This window comes from Gadus morhua, chromosome 21 (genome assembly GCF_902167405.1).
Source record: "Gadus morhua chromosome 21, gadMor3.0, whole genome shotgun sequence".
Lineage (NCBI taxonomy): Eukaryota > Metazoa > Chordata > Actinopteri > Gadiformes > Gadidae > Gadus > Gadus morhua.
The window spans coordinates 6,544,118-6,567,932 of NC_044068.1; the positions used below are offsets into that span (position 1 = coordinate 6,544,118).

General features: G+C 46.9%; 1 protein-coding gene across 1 annotated transcript in view; it reads right to left on the reverse strand.

Annotated features, from left to right (window-relative positions):
* Positions 1-23,582, reverse strand: part of atad2b (ATPase family AAA domain containing 2B) — a 77,998-nt gene extending 54,416 nt beyond the window's left edge. Inside the window, 21 exon segments of the mRNA XM_030344814.1 lie at positions 5,272-5,457; positions 6,221-6,407; positions 8,661-8,808; positions 10,597-10,914; positions 11,654-11,744; positions 13,274-13,433; positions 13,825-13,913; positions 14,495-14,672; positions 15,219-15,334; positions 15,698-15,739; positions 15,742-15,811; positions 16,161-16,262; positions 16,535-16,610; positions 19,312-19,461; positions 19,970-20,117; positions 20,394-20,493; positions 20,772-20,922; positions 21,055-21,086; positions 21,544-21,710; positions 23,140-23,193; positions 23,195-23,582. Of these exon segments, the coding sequence (XP_030200674.1) occupies positions 5,272-5,457; positions 6,221-6,407; positions 8,661-8,808; positions 10,597-10,914; positions 11,654-11,744; positions 13,274-13,433; positions 13,825-13,913; positions 14,495-14,672; positions 15,219-15,334; positions 15,698-15,739; positions 15,742-15,811; positions 16,161-16,262; positions 16,535-16,610; positions 19,312-19,461; positions 19,970-20,117; positions 20,394-20,493; positions 20,772-20,922; positions 21,055-21,086; positions 21,544-21,710; positions 23,140-23,193; positions 23,195-23,242 (2,613 nt within the window). The 5' untranslated portion in view covers positions 23,243-23,582.
* Between the last annotated feature and the right edge of the window lie 233 nt (positions 23,583-23,815).

The following is a 23,815-nucleotide window of genomic DNA, read 5'->3' on the forward strand; positions in this document are numbered from 1 at the left end:
TGCAATAATTAAGGAGGTGGAGGAGAAGGTGGAAGCAGCCACAGGGTGGATGCTTCTGGTACAGCTCAGAAAATACTATTTTTCAATTTGGCCACTAAGCCGAAGTAGCCAATTACAGCAAATCAAACCAATATTACATAGTTTCAGGCGTCTTCAAGTGTGGACATACATAATACTGTGACAATATTCTTGCTGGCATTCATCCCCCCCAAAAGGTGTAGGCATTTATCTAATCCCAATTCAAATTCAATTGTAAGTCATGCGCTTCATAAAGAAAATGGGTATTAATAGCATGGCATATTAGTAATGTTGTTTCTTTATAGTGAGATGTTAAAACACAAACCCACACAGAGCCCTGCAAGTGTTTAATAGTCTCTTAAATGTTCATAAATTGTATCATAAACTCACCATTGCACGTGTTAAAGTCTGCCGCTTTTGACCACTTAGAGAAAAATATATTGTAAAAAAAAAAAAAAAAGAAGATAAAAGGCAAGCGTTAAAAAATAAAAAAAGGATTGGGTGTAGCTTGCTGAAAATATACCCGGTTTTAAACACTTTTGTACCTTGATACCAGTAATGTAAAGTAAAGTTTGAGTAGTGGTGCTGTAGTTTAACGCTTGCTGCTAGGGACGGTGCTTTCCGGGTGTTTCGGACAGTTGCTAGTGTGTCCTACCCAGTTGCTAATGTACCTGATGGTTGCTGGGGTGTTCTGGGGGTTGCTAGGGGGGTTCCCTCTGGTTTTTATAGTGTTATGGGTGATCACCCTGATGTTCTGGCAGGTTGCAAGTGTGTTGTAGGTGGTCTCTATAGGGCTGTGGGTGGTAACCAGGGCACTCGGGTTGGTGTCTAGGGTGCTCGGGGGGGGGTAACTACGGTGCTCGGGTTGGTAACTACGGTGCTCGGGGTGGTAACCAGGGTGCTCGGGGTGGTACCTAGGAAGTGTTCCGTGCGGTTGCTACGGTATTCTAGCCAACGCATAGGAAGAAAACAGTGACGTTTCCATGGCTCTCTCTCTTTCTCACCAGCATTGCCTCCGCTATTTCCATCCCTTCCTCCATTTCTAAACAGGACAACGACTGTTAAGGGAGGGGACGGTGTCCGATCTGGGCTGGACCCGAGCCTGCAGTGGCGGTTCTGGCGAGAGAGCGAGAGAGCGAGAGAAAGAGAAAGAGAAAGAGACGGAGAAAGAGAAAGAGAAAGAGAAAGAGAGAGAGAGAGAGAGAGAGGAGAGAGACTGCAGCCCGGTCCCCACTGAGGACGGGAGCTGAGACGGCAGCTGTCGCCGTCATGTTTGTGCCAGGGAGCAAAGTAGAGCCCTCAGAGGAAGCTTGGATCCTTACAACACCCTGGGCAGTTTGGGCGCGCATGTGTGTGTGTGTGTGTGTGTGTGTGTGTGTGTGTGTGCGCCTGTGAGTGCCCGTTTGTGTGTGTTCAAGTGTGTGTGTCTTCGTGTGTGTGTTCCGGTGTGTGTCCTTGTTTGTTTGTGTGTGTGTGTGTGTGTGTGTGTGTGTGTGTGTGTATTCGAGTGTGTGTGTGTGTGTGTGTGTGTGTGTGTGTGTGTGTGTGTGTGTGTGTGTGTGTGTGTTTGTACTCATTTGTGTGTGTGTGTATTGCATGTTCATGTGTTCTTGTGTGTGTGCTCATGTGTGTGGGTGTGCGTGTCCACTGTCCATCTAAATGAACACGCACACAGTCATACATAACTAAGGCATCGACACCTCTCAAACCATGTTCATAAGAAAACAAAAATTGGACCTTCAGAGAGAGCGGACTCGTCTAAAAAGACCCACGCATCGTGTAACCAAACAATTTATCCCTCACAAGTAGAGCAACTAGCCAGTGGCAAGACTCTGCACAGCGCAAATCCCCGCTTTAAAAAAGAAATAAACAATAAAAAGGCAGTTAAGGCTTGTTTATTTGTGTGCACTGGGGGCAGTCCTTCTGCTGCACCCATATGCCAAGCACACATCAAAGAAGGCTTTTTGTATCCTCGTTTTAACAGATGTGTCCAAAAGCTGGGTATTGTCTAAAATAGGCCATGGCTTAGCCCTAAACTGTGGAAACCTTTCGTGAAGGCAACCAAAGAAAAGAGAAAAGTTTTATCTCATTTCATTAGACGTGGGTGTTTAATCACCAGAATACTGATGGTCGGATCACACGAGATGTCTTTGAAATTCAGGGTAACAAGACACTTTGCCAACGCGCAATAAATGAGACCCTTGAGAATTATATATCCCCATTCATTGTCCATCCTCTAACTGCTAATCCATATTTTTAGACTCTTTATTTGCCGTTCTGGCAAACACCTCAGGTGTGACTGCAAGTGGCAAACCGCACTAGGACTCGTGAAAATGGATTCGGGAAGGAAAAGAACGAGCCAACACTCTTGACCAATGGACCAGGTGGTCCCCTTCCTTCCCTTTACCGGTGTGACCACCGAACAGCGCGGCAGACAGAGTTTCGAGGCAAAGCCGGGGCGACGGTGTTTCTCCAAAGCCTGCTTTGGCCACTTCATCCCCCTGATGGGGTGAGCGCCGTTCGCACGCTCCCATGAACAGCGGCGTGGCCCCCCAACGACCGCCGCTAAAGACAACTGATGTCTAAATTGGAAACCTGTTTTGAAGTCGCACTCCGGAGTCAAATGGGGCTCGGTGGGGGTTTGGGTCGGGGCGCTCTTCAAAGGAATCCATCTTAAGTCCATTTGAAAAGGGGGGGGGGATGGGGGGGCAGCCAATCCGATGGAGGTTGGTCGGGGTGAGAGGGAGTGTTGATTGGATTTCCAGCGCGGGCGCCCCGGGAATGTCAGCGGTCAGCCCGACATGGAGTGGTGTTGTGACGGAGGGGCCGACGCGGGGCTGTCGGGGGGCCATCGGGGGGGCCGTGGCAGCAGCAGTACATCACGAAGGACAAGCCGGCAGAGAGGCAAGTGCTCTGTTGGGATTTGACAGCTAGTTCCGTTCCGTTCGTCCCCTCTCCTCTCACTCAAATATGTAAAAAAATGTTTTAATAACATTAATAATAAATCCACGGATGAGGTGAAAGGGACAAATGGAAAGTGTTGACCATTGTGGCATCGCAAGCGGGGGCCATGTTTTTGACGTGTCAGGCCTTTTGTTGGATGCGGAAATCCCGTTTAAACAGCCCACGAAAAGAGCATATGTTATCCTGGTTCAAAATGGCCCCTTGTGAAATAGTGGGAGGGAGACGGAGGGGGGGGAATGAGCAAGCAAGCAATGAATACGGCACGTATTAAGAAACCAAGAAAAAAATAACTAAGTGGAAAAACCGATTAAAGACAGGAATAGAAAAGGAAGAACGAGCGGTGGGAGGTAATAAATGCGAACGGCAACAAAGAGCGACTATATCAAAAAGGGGAAGGTGAACTAAACAGGCAACAGAAAATAAACAAAGAAATGTGAGTCCGGCACAGAGCGGGCGAAAACCATCCCAGGAGCCCTCCTCAGCCCGGAGCTCAGGCAGGATGAAGGCCTGCGAGAACACAAACATGCAAGCACACACACATCGATTTTGAAGTGTGTGTGTGTGTGTGTGTGTGTGTGTGTGTGTGTGTGTGTGTGTGTGTGTGTGTGTGTCCCGGGGTGAAGGCATAGGGTTCCCAGACGTAATTAGCTCTTCTGCTGGCTTGCCAGATAGGACCCCCCCCCCCCCCCCTCCACCCTCTCCGTATTTCTCTGTCTCCTTGCCTCTTTATTCCTCCTTATGACGCCCATCCCTCTCTGAGGCTAACTCTCCGCGGGTGGTCAGACTGCCCTTTATCTCACAGAATAGAGAGTGAATGATACATTGGGATGGAGGAGTGAAGGAAGGGCACAGAGGAGAGAACAGAGGATGAATGCTGCCCAGTAGCACAAAACAAAAAGATATGGATGATAATAGCCATCCGAAACATATCAACATGGGCCACAATATGTTGCAGCATCCCTAGTTCCTTTGCCGTCGTCTGTGAGATTATATTTACAATCGATATATGATATAAATTGATCCAACAGTCATTTGTGCAATGTAAAGCACAGTGTATATTTCTGCTCGGAGTAGATTATCGTCATTTTGTCATTGTGTAATAAAAACGATTTATTTCCAGTATCTCAGGGAACCGTTATGTGCAGGCCTTTAAACGTTGTTGTTTTTAGCATTAGAAGATGTGGATTCAGCCGCTCTAAGGCTCCCTGTGTAGAGGACTTCACTCACTGCTTTGACATTTTAAGTGAGATTTCAAACCGGGGTGAGTAAACATGCGCAGTTCAATTTTCCTTTGGCTTTGTTCGTCAAGCCTGTTGTATACCCCAGGCATGACATTTAAAGTCAAAGTACTATACCAGCACGCTACTATACGTCAACCAGCAGCATGTTGCCTCTTCATCTGAGATAGTCAGGTTAAGTGGAGGAAAGCGCTTTTTTATTTATATCCTTGGTGAAACACTGAAACGGAATAACATTGTCATGCCGAGCTAATTGTATTTCGGTAGTCCTTAATCAAAGGGCTTCACAGGCCTTAGTTTTATGACACCTCCCTGAAAACATTGAATATTAAGGCAAGAAACCTTGAGAACATTGGTGCAATTGTGTAGAATTATGAATCAATATTGGGCTCTATTAAGAGAAAATAAGATTAGCCTTTATTGTCTCCCTTAGGATCAATTTGTCTCCGGGCATCCGAGAGAGAACGCAGAATAGGTTCGGATGTCTTTTAGACTACCCCCTAGTGGTGAACCGGTGGAACAAGAAGGACTCACAATTAAGCTGGTGGTTAGTGGCACATCTAGTGTAGCAGACTCATTACACAAACGACCCAAACACAAGTCTGACTGGGGTTAGTATCAGAAAAACGCTGGCGGAACAAATAATGTGTGTATCCATGACTAAATAAATAAATAACCGAACGCAACCACTTTAAAAAAGTGAGAAGCAGCAGGCAGCAAACGTTTGCATGAATGACAAGGTGTAATCTGCGAGAATAAAAACACCCTTGACAGCAGAGAGAGAGAGAGAGAGAGAGAGAGAGAGAGAGAGAGAGAGAGAGAGAGAGAGAGAGAGAGAGAGAGAGAGAGAGAGAGAGAGAGGAGAGAGAGAGAGAGAGAGAGAGAGAGAGAGAGAGAGAGAGAGAGAGAGAGAGAGTGTGTGTTGTGTACCTGCATGTATGCGTACCTGCATGTATGCGTTTGCCAGAGTTTGCCGTCTGCACGTCTGTCAATGTATCCGTGTGTCGATGTGTGTGAGCGCACTCGGGTGTGTGTGCGTCAGCGTGCCTACCTCCTCGGACAGCTGTGAGTAGGGGGACTCGATGGTGGCGAGGATGAGGATGGGGCTGAAGGAGGGGACGTCGTGGAGCAGGGTGAGGAAGGTGCTTTTCACAGTCTCGCTCACAGCTTCCCACCACTCGGAGATGTGTGGCATGAACACCACGCTGGGCACGCTCCGACGCGCCTCCCGAAACACCTGCAGGACGGCGAGAGGGGAGAGGCATCAAGGGACATGTCACACACACACACACACACAGATCCACACAGACCAACACCCACACACACCTAGGCACACACAAACAGGGTTCGAAAAAAATAAACGACGTGTTGTTGGAATGCGCACCAAAGAGAATAGGAGACGGCACAACGGGTTTACTTTTTAAAAACTAAAACCGAGAGCAGTTTTTCGATCTTTCTTCTTTTTCGCGAACTGCTGCCAGCGTTAGGGTGTTCTGGACAAATGTTGTATTAAATGGGAGCATTTGTAGTGATGATCACACTACCAGCCACATTGCTGGAAGCTGTAAAAGTGTTTTTTGATTCCTTTTTTTTTAAAGCCTAAAAAGGACGAAAGAAAGAAATGGGGACACAGCCGAACAGAAACCACCAATGCCGTCAATGCCAGCCAGCCCTCATGGAACAAGGGCACTGTTTGCACTGTGAGCTTAACAAACCATCTCACACAAAGCTGGCTCTAGGGCTGCAGCGATAGCGATATTGGTTATCTACCCAAAGACAGGCTAACATGGGGTAATACAATGGACCCAATGCAAAAAAAAGAAAAGCCATATATTGTGTAAAAACGTGTGTGTGCCTGCCTGTGTATTTTCTAAAATGGCCAAAACATTAAGTTAGCAGTGAAAGCAACAGATACTGAAAGCAAAGCACTAGCAGGGATTGTGTGTGTGCGCGCGCGCGCGTGCGTGCGTGCGTGGGTGTGCGCTTGTGTGTGTCCTTACCTGAGCACAGGACTCCTCTGGAGTCTTCACACTGACTGAGTAGAGGGTGGGCAGGTCCAGACGGTGCACTGGAAGCTTGTCCAGGTGGTGGAGCAGGGCAGGGGCCAAGTGGGAGCTTTGGCCCGAGCCCGGGGGCCCGGCCAGGAGCAGCCGGGGCCGATACGCCGTTGGCTGCTGGAGCACTGAGCTGGAGCCCAAGAAGGTGGAGATAGAGAGAGAGAGAGACAGGGAGAGGGAGAGAGAGGGAGAATAAAGAGAAGTGACAGTGAGTTTGCGGTGTCGTCCTGGCAGACAATTCAACGTCGCGGTCGCGCATCGTTTGTCTTTCAGACGGCGTCGTATTATGGAGACCAAATTTAATATATTCCTATTTGGATACGTAATCTTGTAGTCTAAATTAAATATGAGATGGTACCCGCACCTCCGATTTATCACACGAGTACAGTCTGATATTGTGTGAAATTACCGTTTACTTGACTGTAATGAACCCCAGTGCTAATACAATAAACCTCGGTTGGATTCTTAACCTAAAAAAGGACAGATGATGAGATCCCGTATCTGTATTACACCCGAAATTTAAAAGTCGTAATGGGCCTAATAAATCCCTCCATATCTTCCAGGGCTAATCGAGAGTTCACTCCAGAGGCAAGGCAGGGCCGCCGTGGCTCATCTGTTATGGGTCAGGCACCAAAAATAGGTGGGGCTCATTCCCTCGGGAGACATCTGGGGGGGGGGGGGGGGGTCCTACACTGGATGGGTGGTGCAGAATGCCTTAATAAGTCTCTAGCCTTTTGAGAAACTCGCCCCCGAGCCTGACACCAATCGACCCCCCCCGATGCATTTCACCAGCAAAGCGCCAAATCCTTCCCGCCGAGTCCCCCACTCCCCCCCCCCGCCAGCCCGATCCCCCCCCTTCCCTGACACCGACACCAGCACGCAATACTAAAAATCATCTGGCTTGAAAACAAACAAGCCACTTAAGACAAACAAACAACGGAGTCAGAAGCAATTAGCTTTAATGGTATTTTTCCACCACATGATTCAATTGATTATTTTTGCAATAACGAACCCCCCTGCCTCCGACGGTGCAATCGTCCGCTCCTTTTAAATGTCTCTCCGCGCGCCAATAGCGATGCCAGAGATTAATCCCCCCCAGGCAGGCCGCGGGGTCAGACGTTAGCCCCGTGCTAATTACCATGGGAAAATACAAAGGCCCTCCAAGTGTGCGCACTAGTCACGAGGGCAATTGCTGGAGAGAGGACTAAACGATGTATAAAAGATACATAAGCTAAAACATCGGAGGAGGACATAAAAATTTGCTGCGGAAATACAATGAATATAAACAATTGAATAATTTGGTAATGGCACCGAGGCAATCAAATGAATAATAAATAACACCCTCTTTGCTATCCATAGCCGCACTGCGCTCGGCCACAAGGTGGTACTAAAACCACAGGAAATGCAGAGAGCCGGATCTTTCCTCAGACACAACATTCGTCTGCCCTCTGCAGTCCACTAACGAACGGCGTCAGAGCGCGGCGCCCTCCATGAGCATGGCTTCTCATTTGTAGTCCAGACGGCTCGCTTTTTTTTTTTTCATCTACAGTGGAGCTAGCAGTGGGGCGGGGATATGGCCTGCTTTGAACCGGCAAAAGCGCACTTACGACTCATCATTCGTGGATTCTAGTGCTATAGGGTATTACCCGTCTGAATGTGTATATTTGATGTATAATTGTATATTGCAGTTGCCTCGTCGGGCTGACTCATTGCCAATTAATTATTGAATCAAAAAATATCAGATGAATAAATATAATAACTTAGCCCTAACATGGATGTCACCTTCAACAAATGTGTCTGCTTTTCAAATATTGCAATTATATTATGTCTTCCAGCCTACTCTCAAAGAAGCAGAGAGCTGTCCAACCCAACTCACTCTTTAACACTCTATACAAGAGACTGTTCTCAGGGCTGATAGGAAGTGAAATTATCTGTGCCTGAAATTATGAAATACATTCAAAGACACCATAGAGAATTGCCTTTCTTGACAACAATAAAAGGAGCGGAACTCGCACACCATGTAGCCGATGCAAGGAGTAAAGTGCAACCCAAAGGGCGTGCAAAACGTTTTCAGTCCCATTCAGACAATCCTCAGTGCAAACATACAAAGGTAAAATAAATCTTTATATAGACTACGCCTGGTTGGTGGCAGACATGTCAATCAAAAAGTCAGCTAGGTTGACGTGTTGACTCGACATTTTAAAAAGGCACCCCTCACCTATTTTCACTTTCACTTCTTGACAACATACATGGCCGAGCTCAAGCCTGAATTCAGGCACCACGCCTGAACTCTATCAGGCCTGTGTTCTTCTGAAATGTGACTATACACCAAGCTCTCTGGTCGCCGACCTCCCCGTGAAGGAATGGACAGAGCTGGACTTACGTTGAGAGGTGAAGGAAGGGTCTTTGAGACGTGGGGAAGGGGAGCAGGCTCATGGTGGGCCCGGCGGGGTTGACATCGTAGATGGAGGGGGTGCATTCATTGTCGTCGTCGCTGCATAAATCCTCTTCTAGCTGTTGATTGTCTCCGCCTGGAATGAAGAACACTGTTTAAACAATGAGAAATGTGTGGGTGTGTATGGGTGTGTGTGTGGGTTGGGCAGAAAATGGACAAGGTGTGGCAGTATAAACATAAACGGCGGTGGAACAAAAGGGTTTTTTAGGTATTTGCGGTGCCATGGAGCCCTCTCATATAGTATTCATCGCAAGTAGGATGAAGAGGAAACTATCCTAGGAGAAAATATTAGATTTATGTTGCGTCTCCGTTGACGGATGGATGCATTGCCTCACATCTTACAAGTGGGTTAATGCAGCTTCAAAAGTCCCTGGTTTAATACGTCAAATCGGCGATTGAAAAGGTTTCTTCACATCTTTTCATAAAATGCTGCGCCTTATTTCGTGGATCAGAGGTCATTTTGTTCAGTAAAAAGGAAAATGATATACATATATATAGTTATATCAGGGCTCAAGATTGAGAAAGTTAATTATGTGGATGCAAGGTTATACTACTCTAGGTGGCATTGGTGCTAGTAAAAGAAGAAAATAAAGAAATATCGATGATTGTTTTCCCCAAACAAGGTAATAGTGTAACGTTTAGAACTGGGCCACGGGTCGGACATTTCATTTTATCGATCTGTCCCCCATTTCATTTCTGGAACGGTCTTACTGGTTAAAAGATGTGGAATAACACCTCAAAAAACACAAAGTCAATATCAGTTCAGTGCTCCGTGGATGAAGTCAGTGGCGTTCGGACCTACTCTCCACCCTGGCGCACACACACCAACCGAGCCAAGGAGCGCTGCGTCCAGCAGCGTTGCGGAGCAGAAAGGAGAACGAGTTTTGATTTTAGGACTTTGTTTAGAGTGATGGACGGAGCTGCGATACACGCAAAGTTTTGAGCAGGAGTCAGTTTGGCTGCATAGTGGCGGCGGTCTGAGTGCGCTCATTGGATACACAAACCACAAGTTCCTCTTTCAAATTATCATAACAATAAAATACAATTAATTGCCAACGTTTCAATGAAATTGCACGGCGGCTATAGTGCAATTCAAGAGCCTTCAAAGAAATGCACTATCCTGAAAGGAATGAAAATAAATCGTAACTTGGCTATATATTACCTAATAAGCAGGCTGTGATTATTAGTCTGTAGAGTTTCTTGATATAGGAGGTCGGCAAGGAGTGTTTACAGTTGGTTCATGAGGAAAGAGATGTCGAGGCACAAGGCAGTAAAAAATAAAAAGACAAACTATGCAATACACTTTTGCATATTCCTTTGAAAAGAAGGAATATCTCACTTAAAAAAAATTGTGCACAGATTGATGGTTACCAGGCAAAAGACATGCCAACACTGCAACAAAGCCGCCTGCATTGGTTAAGGTGCCACCAAATGAACAAGTTAGTGCCACCAGTAGAAGCCTTGAGCCCTGAACACTCACTTTCTGTTCCAATGCCCTTACCGAAAAGAATAAAATCCTGTGTCATTACTTCAGGATAAACACCCAGCCACGAAAAACGGCAAACGATATAAAGAGTTTAGTCGGGGGAATATTAAAATATAATCCAGTATTCAAAACCTGGGCAATGTGTAAAAGAAAATTAATTGGTGCAAGAGCTCCTACCAGAACTCTCCCAACCGGTCACGGCTCATTCAGTGGCACAATGAGTTGACTACCCTCCCATTAGATGCAATGAGAGAACCGGGAGGGAGGAAATAACCAATAAACAGACCGCTGACGGGACCAAAGTAGTAGTAGTAGTAGCAGCAGCGGTAACAACAGGCTCCCAGGCCCGCCCGCACCCACCAAGGGAGACATCCTTACCATTTGCATTGTCCCCGTCGGTCTGCTGCGTGGCGGCGTGGGGGAACACTCGCAGCAGGGACTTCAGCACCAGAGAGAGGGAGTGGTCCAGGAGGGGCCTGAGGGCAGGGTCCAGGGCGCGCCCCGACGGAGCCAGGGCCCTGTGGGAGGACGGGACGATGGTCTGCAGGGCCTTGCTGAAGTCGGCGGCCCCCAGGGTGATGGAGGAGACGTCCAGCTGGAGCTTGACGCTGCTGCTGTAGATCTGCGGGTAGCGGCGTCGCAGCGCCATCAGCGCCGCCTCCGTGCAAAGTGCTTTGAGGTCAGCGCCGCAGTAGCCTAGGAGGGGGGGGGGGGGTGGGTCGAGGGAGGTGAGATCGGTACCTCGTGGTGGAGCTCATATTGTAGTTAGCACTTGAACGGTGTGATCAGACGCTCCATCGCAACATGTCTCGGCCCATTACTAGATAACTTAAGGGGGTATACATCAAGGTGGACACTCCCACTTGTGATGTCCCTAAAACACAGGACAGAAGCTTGATTTTCAAATGGCTTGTTAATGGCTTATCACACTCACATGGGGGGGTCTAATAATATCAACTCTTTGAATTAGTGAGCCAATCACGGGCATGCGAAAACCATAGAACTTGTATTGGCCGAACGTCACCTACATGCCTTCTTTCTACAGTCTACATCTACCTCCCAACAGTCAGACGTAACTAAAAGGGCAGGGACAGAGTTGACATCAGCCAAATGTATCACCAATTTTGAGGAAGTTATCATCGGGGTTGCCAAAATAACCTTGTCTCCAATTGTTTTATTTTAAAGGCCTTGAAGAAAATCTTTAATTCATCCCTTTAGCTATGGTATGCAATGTATTATAGATGCATTTTTTTACATATCTGTAGAAATTCTCTTAACATCCCGACAGAGATCAAAAAATGTAGTATCTATGGCTGTCGTAGCCCAGAATAAGCTCATCCAATCATTCAATCATCCTCATTTATTCTGAGCAGAAGGAAATTATTGCATGGTATGGCTGCCTTTATCATGGAGACTTGATTTGTGTTCCTCTTACCGACACATTTCTCTGCCAGTTCGTCCACGAACAGCTCGGCCAATGAGGGGTTCCAGTCCCTTGTTTGGATCTCAAGGATGTGCTTTCGGGCCTGTGGGGGTCAGAGTTCAAAGACAATGTGAGGAGCAGGTCTGAGGAGAAAGATCGGATAGGAGTCATGGGTCCTCGTTGAAAAGTTTGCTACCTAGAACAGGTGTATGTATGTGTGTTTGTGTGTACGTGCCAAGTGTACCAAGTGAAGTGCTGATGTAATAAACAGTGTCATGTACCTGTTCATGGAACAGGTGCATTGTATTTGAACAGGCCAGTGCACATGACCTCTTATGCAATTGGGATATAAAGCGCCGCAAACAGATCAATAATGCTTAATAAATCTAGAGTGTGTTCCTGCTAACGATTACACGTTTGTTGTGCACCGCTGCGGACGTGACCCTTTACAAAACCCAGTAAGAGGTTACAGCCTGTTCACTTTAGTAGCACCGCCATTATCGTCAAGTAGCGTTTTGATCAACTGAGTCTGAGCAAAAATAACATACGTTATTCAGCAGACGATGAATCATTTCAGAAAAGGACATAAAAGAAATTGAAAGAATGTGTTAAGTACCCTCGGATACACAAAGGAAAAGTCGACGGTCCTTCAAGGAAACACAAGAGCTCCACTGAAAGGCTCGCGCCAGTGCTTGTAAGTGCCCTCCTTGCAACCATCTTTTAAAAAGACAAAGCAAAGCCGAATGAGCCGGCACAACATCACGACTCAAGCGCGCCTTCTTGTCTTCCCATTTTTTCGCATTACAAAATATATTCCAGCCTGAGGTTGAACGTCACGTTCGCCGGTGCACAAGGACGCAGACGGACAAATTCAACGATAAAAAAATAAAATAAGTCCCAACAGCATGCAAAACTGTAGCTGGGGACTTGTGGGGAGCAGTGGCAGAGCCGTGCTGCTTCGACAATGGCCAAGTTGTTTCCCCCCTCGGTGGGCGAGGGGTCACCACTGGGAGTTGAAGGCCCAGCGCCTATTAGGCCTCGATTCCCAACCCTCCAGCTGTGGGTACAAACGACCTGCGGCGACCAATTACGACGGACCCAACGGGGAGAAACCACCCATCCTACGCCGCCCGATCCCATCCCAAGCATCGCGTCGCACGCGTGTACGGCAATTCATTCTCATCCGCAATTATCTCTCCGGCAACGGGATGGTTCCGTCGACCACAATAGGACAACCAATCAAGTAAACTGACCGGCTGCCGGTGCATGTACGGCGTGACACTTTAAAATCCCCCCAGCTCGTTATCAACGACAGCGGTATATGTGCTCGTATTAAACAGCACGCTGAGGAAATGAGAACAGGCTTAATGGATCCACCTTAAATCCCCACATCCCCCATGCGCCTCAGAGTGGAACTTTTAAAAACCGGCAATGTTTTGGATAATGTGGAGTGGAAAAAAAAACGAAAACATGTCGACCGCTCGGCTAGAGTGACGTGACAGCTGAGCCGCGGAGACGGTAGTCGTCCCTGCACGACCACGTCTTTTTGTTTTTCGGTGTCGGGGTCGATGTGCGCCGCCGAGTCAACAACGATGCCGTTGTGTCGGCGAGCCTTTTTCGTCTGGCCCTCACCTTCTTGTCGGGCAGGCTGAAGAGGAACTCCCTGTCAAAGCGGCCCGGCCTTCGGAGAGCGGGGTCGATAGAGTCAAGTCTGTTTGTAGCACCGATGACCACTATCTCCCCGCGGCTGTCCAGACCGTCCATCAAGGCCAGCAGAGTGGACACGATGGAGCTGAAGGGGGTTGGAGGTGGAGAAGGTGGAGGAAGGACAAAAGGACAGTTGTACTTTTGAAGAGGGTGGACGTGTGTTAGCAACAACGGACGTAAGGGCCGTCAAACATCTCCTCCTCTGAATCAAAGGCCTTTCTACTTTGCCACTTTAAGGAATCAGTTTTGTTGCTGCGATTGGGCTGGTTCGAGTGACTAACGCTTATTGTTTATTCAATGGTCTTGAACGGATCTTTTTGCCTTTGTCTAAACAGGATGTACAATGGGGTTTTATTCATCATACAGTTCCTATTAAAAAGAAACAAGGAAACCATTAGGGGCTCCATTAGTGTTATGAAACCACTGACAGTTGTTTATAATGGACAGGTATTCGCCAACGGACAGAGTAGCCGTACCTGTGTATCTGGTCCTGCCTGCTGGATCGGACAGGAGCCAAGCCGTCGATCTCATCAAAGAAGATGATGGACGGCCTCATCAGGTACGCCTGCCCAAGAGAGGAAGCGGTTTGCATCAAAAGCACAAAATGACAGCTCTGCCCCGGAGCAGGTGGAACAATGGCAGGTGTTGCTCATCTAAATCCAAATGGCCTCCCATTAAAAACCCCGCCACCTGTTATTGCATTTTTTGAGGACGGCAGTGTTTACTGATGGCACTCCTTGCTGCAATTCGTTAAGGTTCACACGCCGTCATGCATAAATAAAATATTTTAGGGGTGGAGGTGGAAGGGGGGGGGGGGGGGGGATGACATAGACACATCGTATCAGAATTATGGTGATGCATTGGTTTGAAGTAAAGTCAGGTTCCAGCCAATGCATTATGGGGCTGCACTGGTTTAAAGTAAAGTCAGTTTCAACAAATGCATTATGGGGATGCACTGGGTTAAAGCAAAGTCAGGTTCCAGCCAATGCATTATGGGGATGCACTGCTTTAAAGTAAAGTCAGATTTCAACCGATGCATTTTGGGGATGAATTAGGTTGAATAGGTCAGGTTTTCAACAAATGCATTATGGGGATGCACTGGGTTAAAGTGAAGCATGTCCCAGCCGGGGTTTTGCGTTGACCCACCTGGTCGAAGAGCAGGGCGCAGCTGCCGTTCCGACTCGCCGACCCCACTTGCTGAGGCAAGTCGGCTCCTTTCCTCATGAAGAACGACAACTTCTTGTCGCCATGGCTACAATCGTTGGCGAGCGCCCGTGCCACTAAGGTCTTCCACGTTCCTGGCGGGCCGTAGAACAGGCAGCCTCTGAAGAAGAGGATGAAGAGGATAGGCTCAGTGTTTGAAGCGATGAGGGAGAGGAGGGAGATAAGTGTTCAATGTCTGCACTGATTCAGCCTTGTAATTGTGTTTCTGTATGTCCTTTGTATGCAGGCTTGAAAACAGAGCGATTGTATGGTTTGCTGTGCGTTGTCGATCCTGAAAGGATTTGCTAAATAACTAGACAGACAATAATGCATGATAGCAGATGAAAGCATTGCCTCAGAAAAAGAATCAGGCTCAATGGTGGCACTCTGAATAAACGGTACTCTACACTAAAGTGTCCTATCCTTATTTAATTTCAAAACTGCTTGGAAAATAAAAACATGAAAACTATATAAACGGCCAAGAGTTTCGAATGATATAACCCTCAACACGTCAAGAATTTGCTAACTGAGAAATCCCAGATTTCTGAGCTTGCATACAAGATGTATCCTAAACCGAATCCATGCAACTTGTTGGGGCAAATAAACACATCAATGTGTGTAATCGATAGCCGTGGATGTTGCTCGTGTTGTGTGGGCACTTCCAAACCTCGGAGGCTGAATCTTGAACTTCTCAAAGACTTCTGGGTAAAGTAGCGGGAACACCACCATCTCCTTCAGGGCCTGGATCTGCTTACTGAGCCCTCCCACACTGTCAAACCTCACCTAGGAAGACGAGCACCAGATGTATTAGTCAATAAACCTTCAAATGTACACGATGATTCCATACCACCCCTTCCCGTTTCATGACATCCCGATGATGAGTTGTTTTAGCTTCTGCACTCCTTCGAAAGTCGTTTGCAAACAATGAAATAACAGAACAGAGATAATAATTCAAGTTTGAACTTTGTTTATGCGAAAGCTTCTGTCCAGCATGATTCCTATCAAGCCTACCAACACTGCGCCAACAGAGTTGCCTGCTTGTGATGGCTTCGCGACCTACACCCAAGTTACTGTCAGGGGTAACCACTTTGCTTCGGTCTGGGATTTGCTCACGCCCCGGTGTTCCCGCCTTCTGTCTCTACTTACCGAGCTAGCGAGGTTCATGGGGTCCACATCTGCTAGGCTGGCACACCACTTTCACCCGGATTCCGCAGCACCCCGCCTGACAGCTCCTCTGTGCCCAGATTCATCGGCAAACACCTAGAGCACCCGTCGAACATATTGGCCACGGCATATAATAAGGGCAAAGATGAAAACGAAAGAGAGAGAGAGAGAGAGAGAGAGACGAGAGCGAGAGAGAGAGAGAGAGAGAGATAGAGAGAGAGCTACGCTAGAGATGAGAGAGAGAGAGAGAGAGAGAGAGAGAGAGAGAGAGAGAGAGAGAGAGAGAGAGAGAGAGAGAGAGAGAGAGAGAGAGAGAGAGAGAGAGAGAGAGAGAGAGAGAGAGATGAGAGAGAGAGAGAGAGAGAGCGAGAGAAGGAGGAGAGAGAGAGAGAGAGAGCGAGCAACAGGGAGACGCAAGGCAGAGGCCCTGGAAGAGAGCCACTACCTGTTCCTGGCCCGCGTCATGCTCTTGCTCTTCCTCCTCTCGAAGCGCTCCTCGTCCGAAGAGGAGGAGGTGTCACTGCTGTGGATGGCGTGTTTCTTCACTCTGAGGGAACAGGGAGGAGACGGGAGATGAGCCCTTTTGTCAGCCTCATGGCCCCGCATTTTGACTAATGCTTTGCCTGTGAAAACCAGCATAAGCCCATCTGTTTTCAAGAAAACCCGCGACCACCCTGTCCGATATACTTCTGGGTATATAACTCAGCGGCGGCGAGTGAGCACTGCCAACTGTCCTCTCTCTCCCACTGACAGGCTTAGACGGTCTTCATTCAAATGCTGCTGTTCGGGTATAAGTTAGGGAACACCAGGCCCTCCAACCTTATATGGCTTCTTCTTGCTGGAGATCTGTGGGTGTCGAACAGGGACGGGTTGCTTTGTTTTCTGTTCACAGGCTCTGGGAAAGGCAAACAAAACGGGTAAGGATGAAGCAAGACAAATCAAATTCACGTGAACATATTAGGGGCTGACCGCCTAACAGGCAACTTGACGAATGATTAGTCGCGTGTTTTATTCATGTTTTGGCATGGCAAGGGGGTACTGTCATTGTTATCATGGTCTCCTCTCTCCAGGTTTCATTGTTTAGAGTACAAAATAGGATCCTTAGTGGTTCGTTAGTGGCTGGCCTGGGGGTAACCCGCATGGAAAAAGTTTGATCATAAACGCCAGGAACACCCCGACATTGAAACAGAATTGTACGGTGGTGGTGGTGGATTTTAAATAATCACACACTCTAAAAGCAGCTTATATTAGTTGACCGTATCTTTTTAAGTGAAAAAGTTATTCAACAGTAAATCTGTTGAAACATATATGAACATATATTTGAACATACAAACAGATATTCAGGCTCGAATTACAGCTATGTAACGAGTGGAAGCGAAGACGTGATCACTGTTATGAATCCTGCGGTCTAGCAGTGTATACCTGCCCAGGAGTCGGACAGCAGCACCTTTCTATATAGAGCGACGCGCTTGGTCAATACTTCCATACAATATGCAATATACAAAGTCAACTACCCTGCTGTAAACAGCAGTCTTCCTAAAACGCAATTCATCCAATTAGGTCTCACGTTTCAAAATGTCTCAAAGGATAAAACGTTAAAACCGCAGTATAGAATATATTGATACAATACACATTGTTCAGTGTATACACTTTGAATATATAGTGTAGCCTTCTAGCGGTACCAGAATTTAAAGCAGGTAAACCAAATGCTCAGTGTAGGTGCGACGCACAAAGAAGGTTTAGAAACAAACATTAAAAACCGTCTTTCCATATGTGTAAATCGGTGCAAACTATTCCCAGAATTGTTACTGAATAATAGAAAAGCGCATCGAACAAACCAATCAAAATCAGTATGCTGAATCAAAACGAGTTGGAAACGAAACTACCTTTCGACAAGAATATGAATGTAACAGTATTGCATACTAAAGTCAGAAACTGAAATAGATTCAAGTCAATTTAAGGCACACACTGAATAGATTCAAGTAACTGAAGCACAACAGCAAAATGTACTGGTGGGCTTGCATATCAACAGAACTCCACCTCCAGCGCCTGGGCCTGCCTCGCATTACACATGATGCGCATGCAACAGAACATCAACAAAATATTATGTGTAAGCCGGAAATACAGTATGTCTAAAACATTTCCAGTTAACATAGCACACAAGCCCAACCACTGCATCACTCATTCTTGTTTAAAAAAATGAGCATATCTACGTGCTAGGGGGATAGGCGAAGGCGATTTACAAATCAAACCCGCCGTGGTAAAGACTCTTTCCGCTGGAACGGAGGTTGCCGGTATAGCCAAGTATTCCAAGTATTAAATGGCATTAGTATGCACGTTTAATGAACAATAAGTAATTAATATAGCTAATAATAATACTGAATTAACTTTAGGCAAAAAAAATTAATGAAACGCCACGGCTAAAGTTGAATACCCACGTTCATTTCAAATAATCGAATGTTGGAATGGCGTGCCCATCCCTAGTCTCTGTACAGATTTTGGTATTGCCTTAGTATCCCTTATAATAACTAAAATTAAATGTAGAAAACAAATATCAATGGTTATGAATTAACACCACACTTGACATTTCTTAAAATTTTAAATGAAAAGAGTTCTAAATATACTCAACAAATAGTCCGAATGGATTGCTCGTAGGCGGGGACAGCCCCGAAGCATAAAACAGATGGCTTCATGTACTAATATCAAGACACGATGCCAGACTCATCACCGGAAGCCAGCACGCCTACATTTGTAGGACTTATGGAGAGACTGCACAGAGCCGGCAATCAGAAAATACAAGTGGCGAGTTACACCTTGTTTTCTGTTACTATTACAGAACCTATTCTACCAAACCAAAACTCAGTGGATGAAGCTTTCAGAACGATGGTAATAGAAGTGAATATCGCAGGGTGCCAGTCCAAAACAGTGCTCATTTGCAACCTTAACTCTGGCCAGCCAAGTTTGGGTTTGTGGAACAAGGCGCTTCCCATCCCCGCCTACAGAAACATGATTGGTCTAATGCTTGCGTTTTATAATCCATCCGTCTCGGAGGTCGAGGACGTTGCCTAAGCGACACGCATGAAAACGCCCTTTCCTCCGGACGGCGAACTCGCCATCTCGGTTTACTCAGTGGTGACCGAGCAAAATTCCGAGACAGAATTCAGATGGCTGCCCCCAGTGTGACTTGAAGTATGAACTGTTTTCATTGTGCTTGGACCACAATGGTGGTTTAAATGGCAATTTCAATCACACGTTATTACTGCAATACCTTACTGCGTCCCGTATCTCCACCTATGGCCTATAGCCTACTTATTTTGGAGCGGCCTGGCCCTCTGCCAATGCTACCGCGACAACAGATTTCCGGGTGGCGTCCATGTTTTCCTCCAACGACCGAGCGAAATAATAAAACGCTTGAAGTATGGGCGTGGCGTCAGATCCGAGATCCGAGTCGGTTCGCAGAGAATACTCAAACACAGCATTAATAAATACGAAGCGAGAGAAAGGGAAACACCCCATTCACCACGATTTGAGCATGTCTGCCATCAGACCTCAGATATCAACACAGGTCTGATGGGTGAGCCTAATGCCAGACTCACCGATAGGCGGAGCCTCGTACCGCTGCATGGCCTTGCGCTGGCGAAGGTTGTACGGCCGGCCGTTGGCCTCCCCTGCCTCCTCCGCTTCATCCTCTTCGTCGTCTTCGTCGTCGTCGTCCTCTGCCTCTTCCCCTTCCTCGCCGTGCGACTCTGAAAAAGCCGGGTCACGTTGCCTTTCAGAGTCCGTAAACACAGAACGACTACAGAACGATGGATCACAGCAGGGTCAGACTCGCAACAAACACCTTTTCACTAGAAGCGTGCCATTATGCTTTCTACAAAGTGAGACTTCTCCTCCAAATGGAACTGAACAACTGATTAAAAGTTGTGTTCCAAACATTCCACCACGCCAGCCCAGACAGCCAGCTTCCTGCTATCGGTTGCCTTGCCAAAACAAATGAAATTGTATGATTGTGGAGAACAGACGTCGACACAATAACAGCAGGCCTGCCTACACAGACACTGCCGAAATGGAGGCAAAAGAAAAGCAGACACTTTGTCAACGCCTGACAAGCCGTAAGTCCCGACATCTTTTGGAGGAAGGCAAAAAAATACACGGCACGCGGTGTACGACATAATACACATGGATACATCATTCAGGAAAATAATCGAATTGCATCTTTGAGCGCTTGCCTCCATTCGCCTTGCATCTACTGACCTTCAGTGCCCTCCTCCTCTTCGTCGTCGTCATCATCATCCTCCTGCTGCTTTTTCTTGCTCAGGACTTTGTGGTGTGGAGGTATGTTGAACGTGTTCCTCCGCAAGGATTTCCGGCGCTTGACTCGTGAGTACATGTCCATGTTCTCCTAAATGAGAAGGCAAAAGGAAAAGGGCTTGTTTACAACGGACAGTCACCCAGTTGTCAATGTGTGCGCAAAACAGGGAGCTCTTGTCTGCAGAGTGGAGGGTCTGGGTGGTGTCTAGGGAATCAAGAAATACCAAAAGATTATTATCGGAAACAGGGTCCGAATCTCAGAGAGTACTCGAGTAATCTTGTAGTGCTCAAAATGAGATTGTCCATCTTAATTATATCCATTGGGGGAAAATGTGAAACGTGACGTATCCAGTTACGTTACACGGACCTCCTCAGTGTCTCCGGTCCACATGCGCAGACGCTCCACCTCTCGGTTCTGCCGGATGCTGCTGATGTTATCCATCTCCTGCAGAACAGCCTCAGCAGTACTGAGAACCGGCACAGAACAACACATGACACGAGCATTCCTCTTTTCAATAAACACAATACTTCCACGCTAGAGGATATAATGATTCTAACAAAGAACAAGACAAAACATGGACATTCACAAAGTATACATTGACGAAGAAACCTGAAAAATGAATGCTTTTCAAAATGCTGATTATTCCACCTTGCCCATGGGACCCAAGGACACCATAGCCATGAATTCTAGTTCAAGTCCATTTTCGGAGGGAGCATAGTGTAGTGTATTGCATAGACCGGCTACCTGTTGACCAGCTGGTCGAACAGCAGGCTTTGGTTGAGGTGCTCAAACTGGCTCTTCTTCACCCGGCAGCTCACCCGCTTCAGCCCCACGTGACCATTCATGCGAGAGTGATCGTCCCCGCCTCCCGGCTCGTCGCGATGGCTCATATGGGCTGTGGCGTTGACCAAAACACAACATACAGGGAGAACACGTTAGCTGCACGGATCCACCAGAGCAGCCTATAATCCCCAAGTAGATGTGGAGCTCAACATGTGTAATTTTTAGTGAAGGTGTGTGTCATTACCGTGTCCATTTTGCATTGTGCGAGAGGACAGCCTGGGAACAAAACAGAACATTGAGTGTGTCAATCATTTCAACAAGACAAAGGACCATGTAGATTTTGGAAGCATAATCACAGCGGGATGTTAAACCGGCACTGGGTAGGATTTCCAATTAGTATCCTCTAGGGACTCTAGTGGTAGCTTCGGTTGTAGCTGTACAACAGGTAACTGTCGTCGGAACATGTCAACGCTTTAGAAAGAAGTAAAGACTTGTGCTATTTACTACAGAAACCCTAGGTCACTCAAATCTGCTAGCATGTCTTCCAGCAGATAGCAGAATGTTTTTTAACATGACCTTGTCAAAACCAAAACGATATTGTCGCTGGTTTGTCAAAATGTTGTCATGACAGTGTCAGCCGAAGACAATAGAGGAGCACAACGGAAAAAAATGCGATCAATATGTAAATGACAACATTAACAGTCAAACAGATACCGCGGACTGGATTGCTGACCTGGTGCGATAAGTGGGGATTTCCCAGTTGACCCGTTGACCCTTGGTCTGGGGAGACGGAGAGGTGTCACTGGAACAGGGGGTGGAGGGAATTTGTCTACGCGTCCGCTTGGAGGGAGGGGTCATCCTCGGGCTGCTGGGACTACTCACGTCACTCACAGGCTCCTTCTAAAGGGGAGGCGAGCATAAGGCAAGCAGACCCATGAAGCACACCGCAGTAGTCAGTCACACAAAACAATAACAAAGAGACGCACACACAAAAACATAACCTTGTGGTTCTTTGTTATGCGGCCGAGTTGAAAGAAGAAAATACATAAAAAGGAATTTCAAAAGGACAGAAGAAAGCGAGAATGTATTGGGTGTACCGTGATCATTTGGAATGTTTTGAATCTTCACACAATGAGATGCCCACGTCTCCACTGTGTAACTTCAGCTCTTCAGCTCTGATATAACATATCGTTACTGTTGTTAATAGCAACTGTCTGCTAAATCTGCGGTATCGGTGTCTTAAATAAATAACGCACAATAACAAAATTGGGGTATCCAAGGTGAATGAACACGCAAACAGGGGTAGCACACATATCAGCATTATGCAACGCTTATTCTATGCCTTTTTGCATTTTGAGATAAGGTCAACAGGAAAGATGGTTTGTAATAATGACTTAAACGCTAAGCAAAACATGTCACACTCGTTTGGGGATGTTTTAAGATTAAAAAACCTCAATAAAAAAATAGGAATTGACAGGAAGACAATGTTGAAGGGGTCACCATTAATTTTATTTAATTTAATACAGAGCAATATTGTCGATGTTTGATTATTCCAGTGTGTCCATGACATTGTGACAGCACGGTAACATCTCAATGTTTACATGTTTCACCCCTTGTCACTGTGTAGGTCAACCAATGAAGTAAACCAGAGCTTCATAGCTGGCTGTGGGGAATCTGACGAAAAGCAACAAAAATCGCATATACTAAAGCCGTCTTTAAGACGTAGGTCACGGACTGCCTTGCTTTAGTTGTATGAGGGGTGTTAACAACATAAAGTTCACTGAGTTCAAGCCTGCTAGGTGTAAGCCAGCCAACTGTTGTGAGCCTGGGACTCCCTTCCCCCACATAGAGCTACAAGGCTAGCGCTAGCATCCCTTAGAGCCCTTCACTTATCACCAAACAATGGCGTGAAGGTAATCCGGACAAACCCGGCAACAGAACACAATTGTAGAGCAGGGACTGCTTCGGTCTAACGTCAAAAGAGCAAACACTTCCCCGTTAAGCTGTCAATTTCTGAAGACAAAAGCATAACAAGTCAGCCGGACAGCAATTGCCCAAACACAAAGGGAACTCAACTTGGGAGCTAGCCTGGAGTTCGAGGCGCTCCTCTGCAGCCAAACAGGGGTATTAAAACCTAGAAACACGAATGACACGTTCGCGAATGACAGCGGACAGAGGCTTGTGTGCCCGCTGAGACGGTGACAATCCCACTGGGTCATGTTTTGCAGTGAATAAAGCCATGTAGAACAGCGAGAGGCAACGGTTAGCTACCTAGCACCCATAGCATAACCGGCTAACTAGCCGGCAAAGAAAAGACCCCGGCTCTTACATGTTCCTCAGAGTTTGGCTCATTTCTGGACGACGACCTAGTCCTCGACGAGATGGAACGGATTGCTAGGCAGAGGCCGTGCTCTCTTTCGTGTGTTCACCATGTCGCTCCCCTCGCGTGTGTGTTTGTTTGTGTCCCTTATTCAGTCTTTCTGTAGGCTCCAAAGCACTGCCTCCCCTCAGTGAGTGCAGCACCGAGGCGCCATTTCTCTTTCTGTCGCTCCGCTCCGCTCTGCTGTCAGCAGGCAGACTGAAGCCGCCGCGCCGACCGACCCGCCAGTCCGGGGCCGTCAGTCTGGGGAACGGGGTTTGACAGGTGTCGTGTCTTTCTGGTGGTGCTGTGAATTAATAAAAGCCTCTGTATGATTTATGCTGCAGTGGCATGACACGAACAAGTTTCTGGGGTTTGTGCATGATTAAATATGGTTTGTTCCCACTCACTCGTAGCTTTTTTTTGTGCATTGGTGTAGTTCGATATCAAAAATTGACAACCAGGCCAATACAAATGTGTATATTTCGTGTGTTACATTTCATGTGTTGTATGTTATTGTCCTGTTAAGTAAATCCAAAATGTCACGAAATGTGTTCGAGCCTACATAAATAGCGTGTTTGTATTGATCTCACTACTTGTTGGAGCCCTATGGGAAAGACCTAATACCTCATCCCAATAAATAACG